This window comes from Fringilla coelebs, assembly GCF_963513975.1.
Source record: "Fringilla coelebs genome assembly, chromosome: 2".
NCBI classification, from domain to species: Eukaryota; Metazoa; Chordata; class Aves; order Passeriformes; family Fringillidae; genus Fringilla; species Fringilla coelebs.
In genome coordinates, this window is record NC_140029.1 from 83,533,199 (window position 1) to 83,549,364 (window position 16,166).

Sequence of the window (16,166 nt, forward strand, 5' to 3'; positions counted from 1 at the left end):
TTTTCAAGGGTATTTTTTTGTTATCCTAAATAAAAAAATATTTTTAAAATTTCAAGATGGAGAAAGGATTTGGGCCCACTGGTATTTTGATAAAATTATTTTGGAAATCATGTTTACAGTTCTAGTTCCATTTTAAAAGTAACTTTTAAAAATAATGGGTTGCTATGCAGTTTCTCATCAAACTCTTTCACTCCTGTAGATCTATATGCAATCTAAAATTCACCTAAAACTAAACCCATCTGGTTTGGAGCTTTTTTTTGCATTTGTTTCCTATCAACTTTCTCATGACTTTGTTTTTCATTGCACACCTGACAACTAGGCATTTTTTTTGGTATTTCAGACATGGTTTTATTTCAAATATGTTGCTTTACAACGAACCTCAGACAAACATTAACTCTGTGGTATAATGGAATATGTTGACTAAATTTAGCATCATAGTACTGTCAGTGTATTGCACATTTCTGTTCAGAAATAGTTAATGTGGTTGTGCTCGCTGTAGCGCTTCATTATTCGATTTGACTTTTGTATTTTTCATAGATAAACTCTGTTTATAAGTGAACCAAGAGCTTTTGTATCTGTAAATCTCCTTTGGTAGTTAGTCATGGTATCTAGAGAGTAGATTTACCTGAGGTAATACAATAAAAGCAAAATGTTTGTTAAGCATAGCACAATAATATAACAGGAATGAAAATCTCACAAATTCCAAAGCATTCATTTGTGTCCCATAACAGCTGTCACTGTTTTTATTTCCTCTTTATGTAGGCTGCTTTTGTCTAATGCTTATTTCTCATTTAAAGTTTTGTTTATTTCAAGTGTGTGTTATTTCAACCACTTTTTCTTGGCATTTTTTTCAGTGAGCATGTACTTTTGATAAATACATTATGGTTATACTTTATTCTTCCTCCACTAAATTCGGAGCAGATCTGAACAAACTAAAGAGAGTTTTTCTTGAAAGTTTCAATTAACCTATTAAAATCTCTTCAGCCACACACAGTTCAGCCTCCATTTATGGAAGAATGTTTTCCACTGATGACAATCTGATGTATCATCTGGCAAACACTAAGAACTTGTGGGGTTGGCCTCTACTGACTCTGGCCCCCATTAAAATGATAACATTCAACAGCAGTGCTTATGCTATAGAACCTGAAACACTGTTCCTCAGAACAAGGAGATAAATATATTTAATTAAAAAATAGAGTTTTGAAAAAAAAATTACCTTTCTAATTATGTCCAAGTAGATAATCAATACCTAAAAGTTAATCTAAGACAGAGGACACAACTGGATCATTTACCTTGAACTCCTGCCTAATATAAGCTATAGGACCTACTTAAATCCTCTCTGGAGAAAAATGTTACTTAATTCCACAATGTCTCTTTCTATGAAGAGCAATTACTGCAAAAAGGAGATGAAAGCCAGGACACGCTTGCAGTTTCCATCCTTACAGAAATTGAGCACACATCTGTCTCCTTGCACTCTCTGAGAACTCCATCTTTCAAACAGAAACTGTAGCTTTAATGCCTTCCTTACTTAATGTCTTGTCATTGTTGTAAAAGAAGGATGGCAGCAAAGGCTGGTATGTTGTTTTAGAGCATTTAGCAGGCCTTGCTAATACCTTAAAAATAAGCCACAATCTCTGTCACATATATACACCAACATGGCTGAACCTGATCTTCACCACTGTCATCCTGCTGTGGACCGTCCTTCCCAAAATGTCTGTTTTGCCCTTTATCAGATCAGTTAGTGTCTGACAACCCTTTCTGAATTCTCTAATGTTATCTCCTTCTTAGTACTTTTATTATGCTCTCTTTTTTTTCCCCTTTCCTATCAGCTGCCTTTCCTAAAACTTTCATCCATTCCTGCTTCCTTGCCGTTGCTGACCTATTAACGTATTTGTGTCCAGACTGAACAGATCTAAATTCAACACCAAACCATCAGCTCCTGTTATCGCCTTCCAGACAGGATGAAGAACATTCTCTTAAAGGTCATTTCTCATTTAAATATATGTTTTCATTGACCAAGTCACCTCTTAACTTCCTCCCCCAAGAAAATAAATTTATGAAGCTACCTGAACCTCTCATTAAGTGTGTTTTCCAAGGTCACAATACTTCACAAGGTCTGCCCTAAAGACACTTCAGTTATCAGTAACTTTTTCAGGTAGAATTAAGCAAAAAATGACAAATGTTTTACACATCAGGTGCCAATTCCTGTTATCTTCCACATCCCCAAAGCCATTTGATTCTACAGCTCTCAGTTATGCACTATAGGTCTTCACCAGACCTTTGGTTACAACTAAAAATTTGTGCTTGGCTGATGACCAGCCAAGAAGGCCCAAGACTTTTTTTCAGTTTCATTGCTTTTGACAGCCCTTGGTTTCATACACGGGCTGCATTTTCTTTCTTAAGGCATGACTTCAGACTTGGCCAGTGTGAAATACCTGTGTTTTACTCAGAACAGCCTAGCAGTCCTTTTCCTCTAACCTACACAGACACTGTGATCAATCACTCTATCCATTTACCCTTTTTAATCATCACCAGGGCATCTTCAATACTCAAAGACCTCTTGAAAACTCAGCACAACGGATTCAGATGCTGTTCAACTAACTCCTATATAAATCAGGTTGGAAAATCAATGCCTAGCTCATTCTCATAATTAAAGATAGTTCTGGGGTTTATTCACACTCAGTTACGTTAGACTGAGTCCTCGCTGTATCTGAATTTCTCTGATTTCCTTCAACTTAGTTAAAATAGTGCTGAAGCTTCAGAAAGATCATGGTTTTTCTCAGCCTGTTTTGATGGATATTTCTCTGCTGTTGAGAGAGATGAGCAATGGCATTGTTTGGAGCTGGAAAACCAGGGGACACATAGATTTTTAATGGCCTTTATTACTTTAGCCCAATGTAGCAGTCACATTTTCTTTTGTACTGTAGGTCTGCACACACACACACATATAATCTTAACTCAATAATTTCTCCTGAACCCACATTATAACAAGTACACCAAAAAAAAGCCATATTCATTTTCTAAGCTTCCTTCCAGAAAGTCCTTCCTCCCACTTGAATTATAAAAACAGATCTCTAGATTTCCCATGACAATGCTTAATATGAAATCTCTATGTATATTCATTTAGTGCATAGGTACAGCATTATTCCTTGTTTAAAAACCCAATAGGGATTTCAATATTCGCTGGTTAATTATATGTTTATTGACAAAAAAAGTAAAAATACCTCACTGTGTGATGTAGTCTTATTTCTGCTTTGGAAATTTAATAAAAATATCTATTTGTCAAGTATTTATTATCATTCCTAAATAAATATTAAATGGACAAGTAGTAAGTGCATATATTTTAGCCATCTTAAAATTTCAAGAGACATTAGAAGAGTATAAAAATGCTATCTTTCCCATATTTCCTAAACTTTCGTAAATTTTGTAGTACTATTAAGGTCCTTGATACCAATGGAATAAGGTACTTTTCACCATGGACTTTTCAAAATGGACTTCAAGAAGTAGCCTACCAGACTACAGAGCCGAACAGATGTGTGTTTTCATGCTATTTTTACAGCTGGCCTGTTCTGTGCTGCAAGTTTCCCCATCATGAAATACAATGGAAACACAAAGTACACTGACCGTCCTGCTCAGTTAAGAGAAATATTTTCACTTTAAAACACTATTCAACATTAGCAAAGATTAAAGTTACAAGCCCATAATTCCATAATTTAATTTAGTGGTTTTTTTTTTCTGGGGGGCTGTGGCAGGGCAGAGGTTGATTTTTTTTTTCCCCTATACAGCATCATCTCTGTTAATGTCAATCTTTGTATTACATTGCTACCAGGGGCTCTCTTCTCCTTTGCAGGTGAGGTGCAGGAAATGTGGAACAAGATAAACTCTGCAAAATTAAAAAGCACTCAAAAAATAAATTATTCATAGAATTCAGTCAGAATTCATATATCACTTTAAGTTGCATAAGGTGACTTTCCAGCTATGCTTGCATCTCACCAGCTAGGTCAAATTCTTAGGGTAAAGCAATATCTTGCAATATAGAACACGCATAAGCAGCATGCAATTACTTTTCATCTACTTATTGCATCACATACCTGGAATTCCCTGATCCATCTGACATCTAGTTTCAGTTTTAAACACAGGAAAAAAAAAAGAGACAAAACAGTCTACACCATACAATTTCCAAGAACGTTCACATGCTACAAAGTCAGCCATTGCTCCTGCGAAACTACTTAGCAAAAAAATATGTCAGATAAATTCTTAGCCCTCTTAAGACAAGGAAAAGCTTTTCTTCCCTTCGGAAAGCCAAATATAAGCTATAAGTGGTAGTTCTAATTGGAAGACAAATGACCTTGTGATTGGTACAAATACAAATGCATATGAACAGAAAATAATTGTAATGCTGCATGCAAAAAAAAATTTTATTGGAATACCGTGTTAAGGTACACAGCAATGACAGTTGTGGAATTCAGTCTGGGTATTCCAGCAATTTTTTTACACCAATTCCTCTACATCTTTGCAATACCTTTCCCTACCAAAATGGCATACTGATTCCTCAATGTTGTGCAGCCCTAATTTATGCATTACAACCGATTCTAAATTATAACCAAAATGAAAAGCAATTTTCTGCAATGAAAAACATTACATTTCCACAGAGACGAATCCAGTATATCAAAAATGCCTTTTTAAAGTCCTGCCTCGAAAATGACCATCTTTGTTGCAAGGGGTTTATTATCATCTCCAGGATGAGTCATTTTCTACTGGTAAATTGAGGTTTATTTTCCCCATTTACTTAAATGTACATATTTTAAATCTGCACACTATTTCCAGTGATAGTTCCAAAACTAAGTGGAGACTGAGTCAAACCAATGCTTTGTAGCTCATATTATTTTTTCTGCACTGCTTTCTCAGTCTTTCTGCAAAAAGATTCCTACATAGACTTTCTACAATAGACTTTCCTACGCTACATTTCCTACAATAGACTTTCTTGGAAAAGACAGCATTTCTGACACACATAACTGATTTTTTAGGTGTACCCTCTACTAGTGGCTCCAGAAGCTTCTATTCAGAACTGGAATGTTTATTTGGAAGTTATACGGGCAGCTCTGCTTATTGGTGATTAGCACTGATAAACATGGCATACCACAGGGTGAGAGACTTCAAGTTTCCTTGGGTGCTACACTTGGATTAATTTCTCTTAGAAGGTATTTTAACAGAATCATAGAGTCATCACTGTTGCAAAAGACCTCCAAGATCAGCAAGTCCAACCTTTGACTGAATACCACCATTCCCTCTGAAGTATACTTTGAAGTACCACACAAACATTTTCAGGGATAGTGACTCCACCATTTCCCTGGGCAGCCTGTTCCAAAATGCCGGTTTATGCCAGTTTGGAAAAGTCAAGCTGTGTGAAGCATAATGCCTATTTGTTTGCACTTCCTGAAAATTGGGACACAATCCAAGTGCTGAGAACACCCTTAAATCTGGTTTAAGCTCCTGCAAAATTACTTCTGGACAAAATTAAGCTGGAGGAGAGAAAGTTGCTCTTCTCCATCAGACTGCAGGACTAGGATACTGCACCAAAGACAGCCCTGTTTCACAGTACAATGCTTTTTTCCCCTTAGACCAATATTATCTACTGCACACCAAAGTATTCCTTGCAGAATCTGCAGTATTCTACAGATTTGACTTCACTATCAGGCAGCTTCGCAAGCTGCCTCACTTAGATGCTCACTTTCCAAACACCAAACAAAAGTGAGATAAAGCTTGGACTTCAGCTACAGATAACAAATAGACTGAAAGGCCACATCTTAAATAGGTTCATCTGAAGTAAAGGCAATTTTCATGTAAAGTTGTAAATAATACAAAAAAAGCAGCAGAATTACTCCCTGAAAGCTATATGTTGAGAGTGAGTGAGTTGGGAAATGAGAGAAAAGCAATAAATGGGTGATATTACCTGAAAAATAAAATGTCAAAATAATAATAGTAATAATAATAATAACAACAACAACAACAACAATAATTTCAAAGAATCAGCAGCTGAACATTGCCTTGAGGCAGCTATGATTTGCAGGAAGTAACTTCTCAAACAATGGGTAACTCAAAGTCTTGGTGATCTTGGCACAGTTAAAGGGGTAAGATTCAACTAGAGATAAACATGAATACTTTTTTTCCTACCCTCGCAAAGGTAGGTTTTGAACTCTCAAATAAATGTTGATTAACTTCTCAACTTTTCATCAGTTTTGATATAGAATAAATGTATCTTTTGCCGACAGTTGATTTATTTTGTTTCTGTCACTTTAAGAACACTTTCTAGTATTGTGTTAATGTCTTCTTTTTAGGGTCTGTATTTTCTACTGACACGCTCTCCCTGAACAAGTCCCCTGCGAGTTTTCAATGCAGAGAGTTTAAGTAACTTCAGGCTTGTGATTCAGTATATTGGAGAATGAAATTTACTCCTCTGGGAACAAAACAGCTCAGTGTGTCAAGTGACTTTTATGAAATTAAAAAAAAAAAAGGGCAAACAATCTCCAGTTTTCTTTGTCTGGTTGAGCATTCTTTAAAGCTTCAAATTATTTTGGAAAAAAAAAAAAGTCATCATAAGCCTTTGTAATAAAATATTCAGTTATTTAACAAATAACAAATAACAAAATTCACTTAACAAAAGAAGTCTCCTAATCTTCCCTAGACCTGAGGACTCGTTGAAAGAAACTGTGAATCTCTCAGAAGAAACAGTCAGAAATTACTATATGAATCAGTGAATACACAAACATTCAAAATTACATATACAAATGAATAAAAGCCTAATTAATCCATAGTAATACAGTTATTCTTTGCCTTGGAAAGCTTGAGCAATCAGGTGTAAATCTAAGCTGTGTATTTTTTCACTTTGAAATAAAAAGCTAACACACATGCATGGGTGCAGACATCCTTCACTGAAAAAATGCCCTTAGAGGAGTTTAAATGGCATTTCAGTGATACATCCAAAGAAACACACCATTCTGATTCATCCAAGTGAGCATCCATGAAGTGGTTTTCAGATATTTAGATTTAAAAGCAGAATTCTAAGAAAATAATAAGAAAATAACAATTTCTTTGATAGGTACCCAGAGGGAGCTAAATCTTTAGAGTTATTTCAGCTTCTTTTTCTAAGCATAGTATAGCAGGGTTTTTTTCCCTTATTCACTTACAGCCTTTCCCTCTCCTTTGTCTCCCCTTTCACGGCCTTGCACATTTCCTGTCGTGCCTTTTGGGATGTGAAGTGCTGCCACCACACAGCTGGAAAAGGATGTACCCTCTGCACAGCTGTAGCAATGGTGAAATACAGGGTAAATCTTCCTTGTAAACAAAGGTTCAAGGAAAAGCCACTGGACTTCTCAGCATTTTCCCTGGATATCTCAAATTCTTCTGGCAGCATGTATTCTGAAGCAGTCCAGATATCACTATGTGGAGATAAGACCAGTCCTCCTAGTCCCTGTCATTGTTTTCAGGATACTGTCAGTGCTGCAGCAGCTCTACTTCATCATGCTCCTTAACCATATAATTGCTAACAGCAATAAGAATAAATAAAAATAGTTTATTCCCACTTATAAGAGGGGTATAATATCTGAAAGCTGTTCCTTCACTTTTCTTAGTCGTCACTTTCAATAGTCTTCAGTAAGACAGTTATGTGGGCTTATTGATTTCCAGTCCCAGACACTGAATGTGGAGGATCACAGCTGAGAACATCAGGCAGGAGTCTCTGCTTCTCAAAAGGTAGGGCCCACCCTCTCCCCAGCTCTTCTGCTTTTCCATGCACACTCTGGACTGGCACGTTTTGTACCTCTACCATGCACTGGTGAAACAGTTCCCCACAAGACATGTAGTACACCTTTACAACCAGGAATAGTTCCAGCAGAACAACTCTCTAACAGAATAAGAAAAAAGTTTTCCAGTGATTAGTTATATTTTAAGTACCAAATTAGGGCTGCTCTAAGGTGGAAAAAAAAGATAAAAGACCAGACTCTTCCAAAGAATCTTAATTTAGGTCATTGAACTAAAGCAACTAAATTCTGCAGTTTTTTTGGAAAATGTTGACCTGGTATTTCAGTGTCCCATTAGCAGAACTTCACACCAGACCCCTTTAGTTTCTTTCATTGATTGCTCCAGCACAGCCTCACATCAAGGCAACATCAGGTAAGACACAAGAGATGAAAGGAGAACAAAGACCTTGCTTCAGCCATCGCATTCAAGGGCCAGAGCCTGGCCTCTCCAGTACTTACAAACCTCCCTGAAGGTGAACAACAGCCACTAACACAACCAACCATCAGTCTCAACTCTAAACTAAGATGTGACTGGAATTATAATGCACAACAGATCTCCCTGCACGGGGATTGCATGCACTGCACATGTATTTTCAAGGATCTTTCTTAATTTCTTATTTTGCAGAACTTTGTTTTATACATACACAGAGGATGACACTACAGAGACTCTATATGGATACACAAGGGATCAGTATTTCAAATTGTTTGAGCAGCTGTGAAAAAGATGGGATTTTCATTCTCTGTTTGCTGATAACTCAGAACCATAAATAAACACTTCTGCCTCTTCTTCTAAGCCACTTCCAGGAAAAAAGAATCCTGTGGGTGAACTTTCTAGCAATAAACACCTATAGGTCACCATTCTACTACGAATCTGGCATAAACTAGTCAATAAGGAGGATTCTGTCTGTGAATTATAACTTATCTGAGGCTGCAAGAGTAACTACCACCTAGGAAGCAAGCAGGTGAAGCCTATCAAAGAAGAAATGTACTAAGGGCACAGAAAATGCTTTCAAGTATAAAGAAATCATTTACAGTTCTGCAAAAATAAACAGAGAGCAACTCTGAGTTTGGTGGAGCTCATCAGGTACCTGAGGGACACTCGCTTTAAAAGATTTACTTTCTTCTGTTGGAAGATGTCAGACTACTCCACTGGGACTGTTGATGGTTGGATATTGATTTTTGCACTGTGGACTCTCAAAAGGCATCTATATCCCAGACTCATAAACTTTTAAAATGCCTTTTCCTAGTGGCCTTGACCACTCCCTTCCACGCTGTTATTTCTGAAACAATTAAAGGGGGACTTTTCTAGCACTGTGGTGTCCTACAGCCTCAGTCCTGAGAGGTCAAAGCATATTGGTGCATGAACTGCTGTCTAAGACCTTAAAAAGGCAGAAAGGGGATTCACTATTGACTAATAATGAAAACCTTTTTTCTCAGACAGAGAAGCAAATGGTGAGAAGCTGGACATATCCTGAGTGTATCTTGGACTGCAATCAAAGCAGCATGGCCAATAGATCAAGGGAGGGGATTCTGCCCCTCTGCTCTGCTCTGGTGAGACCCCACCTGGAGCGCTGCATCCAGCTCTGGGACCCCAACGTAAGAAGGACGTGAATTTGTTGAATGCAGAGGAGACCATAAAGGTGATCAGTGGGCTGGAGCACTTCTCCTGTGAAAACAGGCTGAGGAAATTGGAGTTCAGCCTGGATAACTGAAGGCTCCATGGAGATCTTAATGCAGCCTTTCAGTACCTAGAGGGGGCTTGTAAAAAAGATGTGGATAGGCTTTTTTTAACAGGACCTGTAGATGTAGGACAAGGGGTTTAAACTAAACAAAGGCAGATTTAGCCTACATCTAAAGAAGCCATTTTTTACAATGAGGGTTGTGAAGTATTAGAGGAGGTTGCCCAGAAGAACTGTGGATGCCTTAACCCTGGAAACATTCAAGAGACTGTTGGACAGGGCTCTGAGCTGCCTGATCTAGGGGAAGCTGTCTCTGCTTATTGCAGGGTGCTTGCACTAGATGGCCTTTAAAGTTCCCTTCCAACCCAAACTGTTCTATAATTTTGTGATCTCTAAAAAAACAAGATATGTATATGGGCATAGAAAAATAAGACATCAAGCCAATTTAAAATACTTGTGTCATTCAATACTATCTGTTCTTCAGTGTTCCGGCTGCTCATATCTTTGAAAACTTCTACATGTTCATCTAGGAAATTCATGATGAAAAAAGAATGACTAATAACACAGTAGTGATTATTTCTTAAGTTTACAAGTATCAAAGCAATTAAGAGCTGAGGCCTGTAATAAATAATTTTCTGAAATATACCAGGATTTCTTTTTCCACTGCTTCCTCAGGATTTTTTTATTTTTTAGCCTTTAAGCTATAATTTCACACAATAATCTGAGTTGGAAGGGACCCACAAGGACCATTGAGTCCGGTTCTTGGGTGACTGGCCCATACAGGGATGAAACACGCAACTTTTGGTGTTGGTGTTTTTAGAACCACATTCTAACCAGCTGAGCTAATCTAAGGTCACCTATGACTAGTTTTAGCCTTTCTAGTTAAGATTTAAGTAAGTCCTTCAATTTGTTGAAATGTAGAAACCCAAAATTTTCAAGAATGATAATATCCAAGTAGAAAAATTAAATTTTCTCATGGTGGTGCTGCATGTCATTGAACTCTCAACTCAAAGGAAAGAAGAGACAGAGTAGATTTCTTAGTTTCTCCACTGAACAGAGCCTGTGGTGGGTACAGAATTAAATTTATCAGAGTTAACACAACACAGTCCAAAATGATAAATCATCATTGAGAATTTACTCTTTTTTTATTCATATGATTCTATGAATATATTTAACCAGATTTTCTAGGGAAATAATCATGCTATGTGAGCATTCATTCTTGTCTCACTCCCTCAGCTGGAGTGAGACAATAGGCAATTGCAATGAAAGATAAAAAAGTGAGGAGGAAACAAAACAACAGGTTCCTAAAAACTTTGTAAAACTATATGGTTAATTAAAAAACAGGGACATTCTCAGTGTAACCTGTATTGTTACAACAGGCCAGAAAATTCACAGGAGTACAAAAGAAAAAGAAATAGAGACCCTTCATTCATGTCTCAGCCTTGGCAAAATTCTCAGACAGAGCTCAGCTTTTTCAGATTGACTGACCAAGGTCAGTCAATCTCAGTATGCAAATGCACTGGGAACTAGATGTCTTTAATTCCAGTTTTGATAGAATTTGATTTTTCCAAATAGTCTATTTCACAAAAACTAATAGCAATCTTTTATACAGACACAAAATAAAAATACATACTGAATGTGAAAAGAATCTATTGAAAACAGCTCTATTAATCATAAATGTTCTCTTTTTGTCCAATATCTAAAAAGCAGGCAAGGTTAGATGAGCAAAAAGGTTCTGAGATCTGAACTCAGATGTTGAACTCAGCATGAATCCAATATGAATCATTAAGTGACCCACTGTCTTTTTGACTTTTCTTCAGCGTAAGTATTTGTATTGCCTGATATTCCAACCTCTATTAAAATCCTCTCTTCAGCATCTGTCTCCAAGCATAGCACTTGTACCAAGGAGTCAATCAATTAAAACTTTTCTCCAGCTTAGGAAAGTTGCTTATGCTTTTTACCAGAGACTATTTGATCATGTTTTACACTGACCACTGATTTACAAATGCAAATAAGTCTCTTGATAGTGCTGGGTATGGTTTTTTCAAGTCCTTCAGTAATGGAAGATTAACATCACTGCACTAATATTAATTATTTTATATAGAGTTTCCTTTCTAAAGTGTATTTAATATTCAAGCTAGAACAAGGTAATACTTTTTTTAAGAATGTTGTCTGAGTATGCATTTGGGCATTGCAGTTTTTTTATGAATCACACAGTATTAGTCTACACCCATATCTGTATTTTATGCTGGTAAGTTTGCAGAGAATCTCACACATTGTCTGACGTATGTCCTGGAATTTAAACTGTATTTTTTTTTTCCCATATAAGAGAATTTGTTTGATTTCTCTTAACTCTGTTATTCAAGTGTGTTCTTATGAGAGCTCTAAATGATTTAACAGTGAGCTCAGAGATTGATGAAGGTACCTGATAAGTGGCTGGCACAACTGAAGAGTAAAAGGATGAGAGCACACACTAAAGAGAAGGCTGACGGGTGTTCTTACAACTTTTAACTCCTGGAAGCGCCACTGATTACAGATTTAAGGTGGATCTGCCTCAAATTAAGGGTCTATGTCAAGTCTCACTGAAATCTTTTAATCTCAAATCCCCAAGTATTTTTTAACTGCAAACTAGGGCACAACATTTTAAATAGAAACAACTGAATACCGGTATTTCAAAGAGAGAAATATTTTTTTAAAAAGCTTTCTTCAAAAGCCCCCTGTAATCTTGTAGTCAACTTCCTGGTGCACCAGCATGGTCTTGGGCAGCTCGGGGATGCTCAGCAAGCCCTGCACTGTCCTTCCCACCAGACCATTAGCACAGTTTGCCCTTGGCATTTTTGCTCTCCAGCTCCACACTGGACACTTTCTGCCAACATGCACACAGTCTTATTTTACCCCAAGAGACAGGGACATCTCTTCACCCTGGGGCAAGGTTCATACCAATACCAGTAACTCTCTGCAGGAATAGGTCCCACAAATCCATGTCACCTATAGATGAAGGTGATCTCCTAATAATTAAATTAACAATGTATATAGAGACTGGGAAGTGCTCTGAACTAATCAGTCCCTTATCACCTTCCCTTTCATTCTATTATTTTAAAAAAAGGCAACCAAGAGTGCTTTTTCCCTAATACACTTTTTTCACATCTTAAAATCTTTAAATTATACTGACCATTTAAAAATGTGGATAAATTTCATTAAGAAAATCTTTGATGGTTTTGGCAATGCAGAAGTCTGTGACTTGAATAACTGGACCAAAATGTAAAGTATATTAACAGCTGTTTGATATGGGCAAACTACATTTTTCTCTCTCAACAGCAGAAATCTTAATATATTTTGCAGCTTTGCCATTAAATAGAGAGATGATTTCCCTCTAATTTCTAAAAGCAGTTTTGTGGAAGAAAATGGGTAATCAACATGGAGAATGTCTTCTTTTCTGAAAACGCTTTTAGTCTGACATAAATGACAGCTATTTAAAGGCAATCACTTGTGTTTTATATCTCACACAAAAACCAGCAGACACAGTACCCTGCCTTCGAGACAAAACACTGATACATGTGACAGAACATTTCAAGCAGTAGTTAATCAGAAGCCGCAGATCCAGCATCATCAAGAAAACAACTGAAACATCGTCCATTAAGATCTGTATCTCTTTTTGCTATTGTTGTTCAGCCTTTAGCTGATATTACACTGCACTATGAATAACCAATTATCCGCATCTGACAGGTACAGGAGATGCAAATCACATCCGTTCTGCAGTATGTACACTGATAACTTACACATCTGGTAAAAATAAAGTGCTTTTCAAAATATCACCCAGGAGGCATGTGTTCTGTTTTCTGTTCAGTGACCTTTGGAAACTCTAGTCCAATGAATAACTAGTGATGAGCAATAAGTTGGGAGGCAGTAGAGGAAAAGTGCCTATAACCTTATATGTAATCTGCTATGAAGATGGCTATGATAAAAAGATACATTGCTCTTTCATAATTTGCCTGAGAGAGCAAATCAATGAGAACATAAACTTGTATCCCCTTAAGTTTAATGGTTATGGAATTCATTATCCTGGACAATTAAAAATATAATATGCAGAAAAAGTGCAGTGAATTATATCATTTAAGTATCTAATTTAATGGTAATTTGCCACCTCACAGGCATTTGTTCACATGGCATCAACCATATCTTGATAAATCTGGCCTTCCATTCAATCATTTTTATGTAGAAAGAAGATGAACTATGCTTCAAGATGGAAAAATTTCATATTCCCAAGATGATGGTAGACCACTAAAGGAATTCAGCAATGACATTCTTGCATCTGTTAGAAACCTTTGTAAGCATTATGACATATTACAAAGCTTAGACTTTCTTCTTCACACCCCCTACATGGCCCATATATCTTCGATCTGTGTCAGACCAAGTCAGCACTGTAAGACAACAGCTACATAACCAAAAGGAAGAAACACCAAATCCAGGGAGATATGGTACAGCACATATGGCTTTGCTTTTGGTACTACATTACCAACAAAACCTTCACTGCAAGCCCTGATTACAGCTCAGGCAATTCAGCCTTTGAGTCAGCATATCTTTTAAGCATAGTCATGGTCTATAGCTTTTACGTAGACACTTGAACATTAAAAACCCTTTTGAAATTCTTCTTTTATAGTATAACACTACACATCCGCTATCATGCACATGTGCCCCAGGAAAACAAAGATTTTTTAAGAGAAGACATTCCACCATCCCAGTTGACAAACTAAAAAGGGAGTTACTAAGTCATAGAGGGTCTTCACAATAAACAAACACCCAACTAAGCACTGACAAGAGTTATGGGAAAGAAACTAATTTTGAACACAAGTAGCTAAACCATAAACTTCTTAATAGTATGAAAGACTTACCTGTTGTATCGCTCACATTTTTACAGTTTAGAATAAACAGTGGACACATCTTTATTCAAAATGCAAACAAATTTATTCCTCACCAATTTTAATTTCATAATTAATCACACTATTTTTATTACAGATTATATTTTTCCTATAAGAAGGACTAAATTGTACTTACCCTCTCCAAAGTAATTTCTTCAAATTCATATTCAATTTCTGTTCCATTGACCTAAAAAAAATAAAATCAGAAAATTCTTTAAATCACATGGAAGGTAACTTCATAGGCATACTGTACAGCTGTTCCAGTACCATTGGTTTGCTGAAGCATATTTTTCAATATAGAGCTGAGGAGTTCTAAAGTAGTGACTACTTAACTCCCCTATGTCTTGGGGGGGCATAGTCAAGCCTATAAACCAAAAATAGTAAAAGTTCAGTATGTAATGGGTGCATAAATTCACCAACATAATAAGACTGATATTTGTTAAAACATCTTTGTCTCAATTTTTAGATAGTTTCCAAGGTAATAGTTTCAAGTCAAAATAGAAGACCTGCTTCTAATATTCTCACAATTGAAGGAAAATTATTTATGCATTGTCTTACCAGCTCCAATTTACACTGAAATACAAAACCAGACAGGAAATTCACAGTACTTATGTAAAAATTACTCACTGATACATACACTAAAATACAGCTTGTTTACTACATTAACCTAGGGCAAGAACATGACAGAGAACCTTTGCAAGAGACAGCTGAATGGCAAAAAGGCACAGAATGTTAATGTAATTCCTATGCTGAGTCTCAGTGTCAAAATAAATTAAGCTACAAAATGTAGAGCACCAAAATAGATTGTGCTGGACAAGAAATCTATCAGCTGAAGAGATGACACTGATTTAAGCAGTATTCCAAAACCTTGTTCCAGTCTCACATGGATTATTTTGTCCCTCCAAGCAACTCACTTAACATACCTTTCTCCCTTTTCTCATTTTTTAAATGGGTAGAGTAGAGCGTGTGAGAAAGCTACAAAGGCTCACTGTATTGCCGGTAAAAGCAATGAAAAAATATCTATCATTAAAACCTCAGAAGAATTTCAAAGCATCACTTCCATACAACTAGTCAGCAATTTTTGGCTTGGCCAGAAAGTATTGATTTAAAAACAAATATTAAGAAAAATTTATTAATCGTGCTATTTCAGTTTCTGTAATGATGGGATATGCCCTGGAAAATAGCTTTGCTTTAGTGTCTTATTTAATTTATACTTAATAAAAAAAAAACGAAACTGAAAGAAAGGATTAGGATTGACTTCATCTTGGAGGAACAAATTTGTTATTTCTAAAATCACGAACATTTATCACTCCTCCCCACTCCCAACTGCTAATTTTCTGTATTAGATTTCTAACTGCAATCATAAAACACTGTTTATAAATCATTCTTTATCTCGTCAAGCACCTTTCAAATGTAATTAGGTACTTCCCTTGTGAATATTTTAACAAGGTACATGTATCTGCCAAACAAAAGCTTCCTCTAAAATCCACCAACTATTTAATTTGTTTACAATTCAAGATGTGATAAACCATGAAATTAGTAGCAGAAATACAATCTCCAGAATCTGTGTTGAAAAGGAAAGAGAGAGAAAAGTCCAAACAAACAACTCATGCTTAACAATTGCAGGAAAACACAGCATCAATGAATATAATATTTAATACATACATAATATTTGGGTTTTTTAGTTTATTAGGATTGGGTAATCACATCACATTACACTTACACCAGAGAAGAACAATAAAATTTTCACTACAGGATTCTTCCAGACC

General features: G+C 36.4%; 1 protein-coding gene across 6 annotated transcripts in view; it reads right to left on the reverse strand.

The window, feature by feature from the left end:
- Positions 1–16,166, reverse strand: part of DLG2 (discs large MAGUK scaffold protein 2) — a gene marked incomplete at its 5' end in the record, with an annotated part of 981,693 nt that overhangs the window by 348,441 nt on the left and 617,086 nt on the right. For all 6 annotated transcript variants that reach the window (XM_084227140.1, XM_084227144.1, XM_084227143.1 and 3 more), the window contains one exon: positions 14,534–14,584. In XM_084227140.1, the coding sequence (XP_084083266.1) occupies positions 14,534–14,584 (51 nt within the window). The remainder of the gene's footprint in view (positions 1–14,533; positions 14,585–16,166) is intronic.